At 43.7% G+C, this 2,453-nt stretch overlaps 1 protein-coding gene across 1 annotated transcript in view; it reads right to left on the bottom strand.

The window, feature by feature from the left end:
* The window catches only part of LOC122554729 (plasminogen activator inhibitor 1 RNA-binding protein-like), a 42,361-nt gene extending 42,070 nt beyond the window's left edge, over positions 1-291 (bottom strand). The window contains exon 1 of the mRNA XM_043700106.1: positions 1-291. Coding sequence (XP_043556041.1) covers positions 1-173 — 173 coding nt within the window. The 5' untranslated portion in view covers positions 174-291.
* Between the last annotated feature and the right edge of the window lie 2,162 nt (positions 292-2,453).

The raw sequence follows: 2,453 nt of genomic DNA, 5'->3' as shown, positions 1-2,453 counted from the left end.
GATTCCTTCTTGGGCTGCTGTTTTGACCCGGCCGTCTTGTTGTCTTTCTCCTTCTTGTCTTTCTTGATTTCAGCCTCTTTTAAGATCTCGAACGGGTCGGATTCATCGCCAAATAGTTGGTCGAACCGATTGGTTACGACGCAGCCGAAGCCTTCCTGTAAGTTCCCGGGCATGATGGGGCCCCTCAAGTGCAGATTCTCCCTGGATGCTGCAAGATTGCAGAAATCGCTCCAATTAGCCTCAAAATGGCCGGTTAGAGACGGTCTTCTTGCTCGCGCTGCATCTTGGGCCGCGCCATCCGGGGAACGGCCGCGCAGCCTCGCCTGCCTGCTGGGAAATGTAGTCTTTTCCTGGGCCTCTCTCTTGGATCACTGGCACCTGCGCTCGCAATGGGCAGACCACATTTCCCAATGTGCAGCGCCTACTCACATTTGTTGCAAACCCACGTGAGACATGGTGTCAGAGAAGCTTAGTGCAAAGTAGGTAGACTCAGACAGCTTTTGCAGTCTGATTGTCAAACATATTTCATATCATAATTTGTGGATGGTAGAAATCTGAAATAAAAACAAAAAATGCTGTTAATGGTTAGCAGGTCTATCAATGAAAAACGTTTAACTTTGACAATCTTTCATTAGATTTCTGTAGAAAACTACAAAGTACAGTATATCAGTTTTTTTTATTTCAAGACTGCACATTTTATTCCTATTTGTGGAAAGATGGAGATATAAGTGACTGGCAAAGGAACCAGTAGTGTTATGAGGAAAAGCTTTATCAACAGCAAGTAGTTGGGAACAGGAGTGCATTGCCTGAGAGTGTGATGGAAACATTTAATTATGCCTTTCAAAATGGATCTAATATTAGCTAAATAGAATATTTTTGCAGATCTACAGGAAAAGAGAGGGGCAATATGGAAATAGCTGATTACTCTTGTGGAAAGCTGACACAAAGCTGAATGTATGGCAACCATTCTATGATTCTATATTTACATATCGTATGAGCGGTTTCAGCCCTTCTTCCATTGCTCATGGTGTTGCTCAATAATCTTAAAATTCAATTCAACACACTGGATGCTTGAAAACCTATGGAGGAAGCAGCAATTGCAAAGTGTGAGAGTAATGTCAGAGGACATGGATCATCTCTTTGGTCTAATAAAGACATAAATTCGCAGAATGGGTTTACATTAGATTAGATTCCCTACAGTGTGGAAACAGGCCCTTCGGCCCAACAAGTCCACACCGACCCTCCGAAGAGCAACCCACCCAGACCCATTCCCCTACTTTTACCCCTGATTAATGCACCTAACACTACAGGTAATTTAGTATGGCCAATTCACCTAACCTACACATCTTTGGACTGTGCGAGGAAAGCATAGCACCCAAAGGAAACCCACACAGACATGGGGAGAATGTGCAAACTCCACACAGACTGTTGCCCAAGGCAGGAATTGAACCCAGGTCCCTGGTGCTGTGAGGCAGCAGTGCTAACCACTGAGCCACTGTGCTGCCCTAAAGTCAAGCACACCAGGTGGAACTTGAACCGACGATCCCTTGCTTAGGAGGCCAATGCCTTATCCATTAGGCTCATTCCATACAAAGCTTTTCACTGTGTCTCGGTACATGTGACAATAAATTCAACTCAAATTTCAAACATACACATACCACCCTCTGTGGGAAAAGGTTGTCCCTTAGGTCCCATTCAAATCTTTCCCCTTTCACCTTAAACCTATGCCTTCGAGTTTTGGACTGCCCACTCCAAGGAAAAGACCTTGTCTATTTACCCTATCCATGCCCTTCATGATTTTATAAGGTCACCCCTCAGCCTCCTTACTCCAGGGAAAACAGTTCCAATCTATTCAACCTCTTCCTTCAGTTCAAATCCTCCAACCCTGGCAACACTCTCATAAATCTTTTCTGATCCCTTTCATGTTTCACAACATCCTTCCTATAGCAGGGAGACCAGAATTGCACACAGTATTCCATAGTGGCCTAACCAATGTCCTGTGTAGTTGCAACATGACCTCCGAACACCTATACTCCACTCACTGCCCAATACAGGCAAGTACTGTATACCAAATTCCTTCTTCACTCTCCTATCTACCTATTTATCCTTGCCAATTACATTATGCATTGTCTTCTCAGCCACCAGAGGCTGGGTTCTTTCATTGCCAATTAGTCATGGAGTGAGACTTGAACATAGAGGACTATGAATCTGAATTGGGGAGGTTACCACCTGAGCTGCAAGACAACTGCACCACAAGAACTTCAAAGACTCTTCTTTAACACTTCTTCCTCAATCAACATCACAAATAAACCATTACCACATGCTATCTATGGAAACTTGTTGTCTTCTGTGTTTTGTACATTACAACATTGACTATGCAGTACATTAAAATCTCTATTGGCTGCAAAAGTGCCCTGAATACATGAAAACCATTGTACAAATGGAAATGTTGT

The sequence above is a fragment of the Chiloscyllium plagiosum genome, chromosome 11 (genome assembly GCF_004010195.1).
Source record: "Chiloscyllium plagiosum isolate BGI_BamShark_2017 chromosome 11, ASM401019v2, whole genome shotgun sequence".
Classification (NCBI taxonomy): Eukaryota; Metazoa; Chordata; class Chondrichthyes; order Orectolobiformes; family Hemiscylliidae; genus Chiloscyllium; species Chiloscyllium plagiosum.
This window is presented reverse-complemented; position numbering and strand designations above follow the sequence as displayed.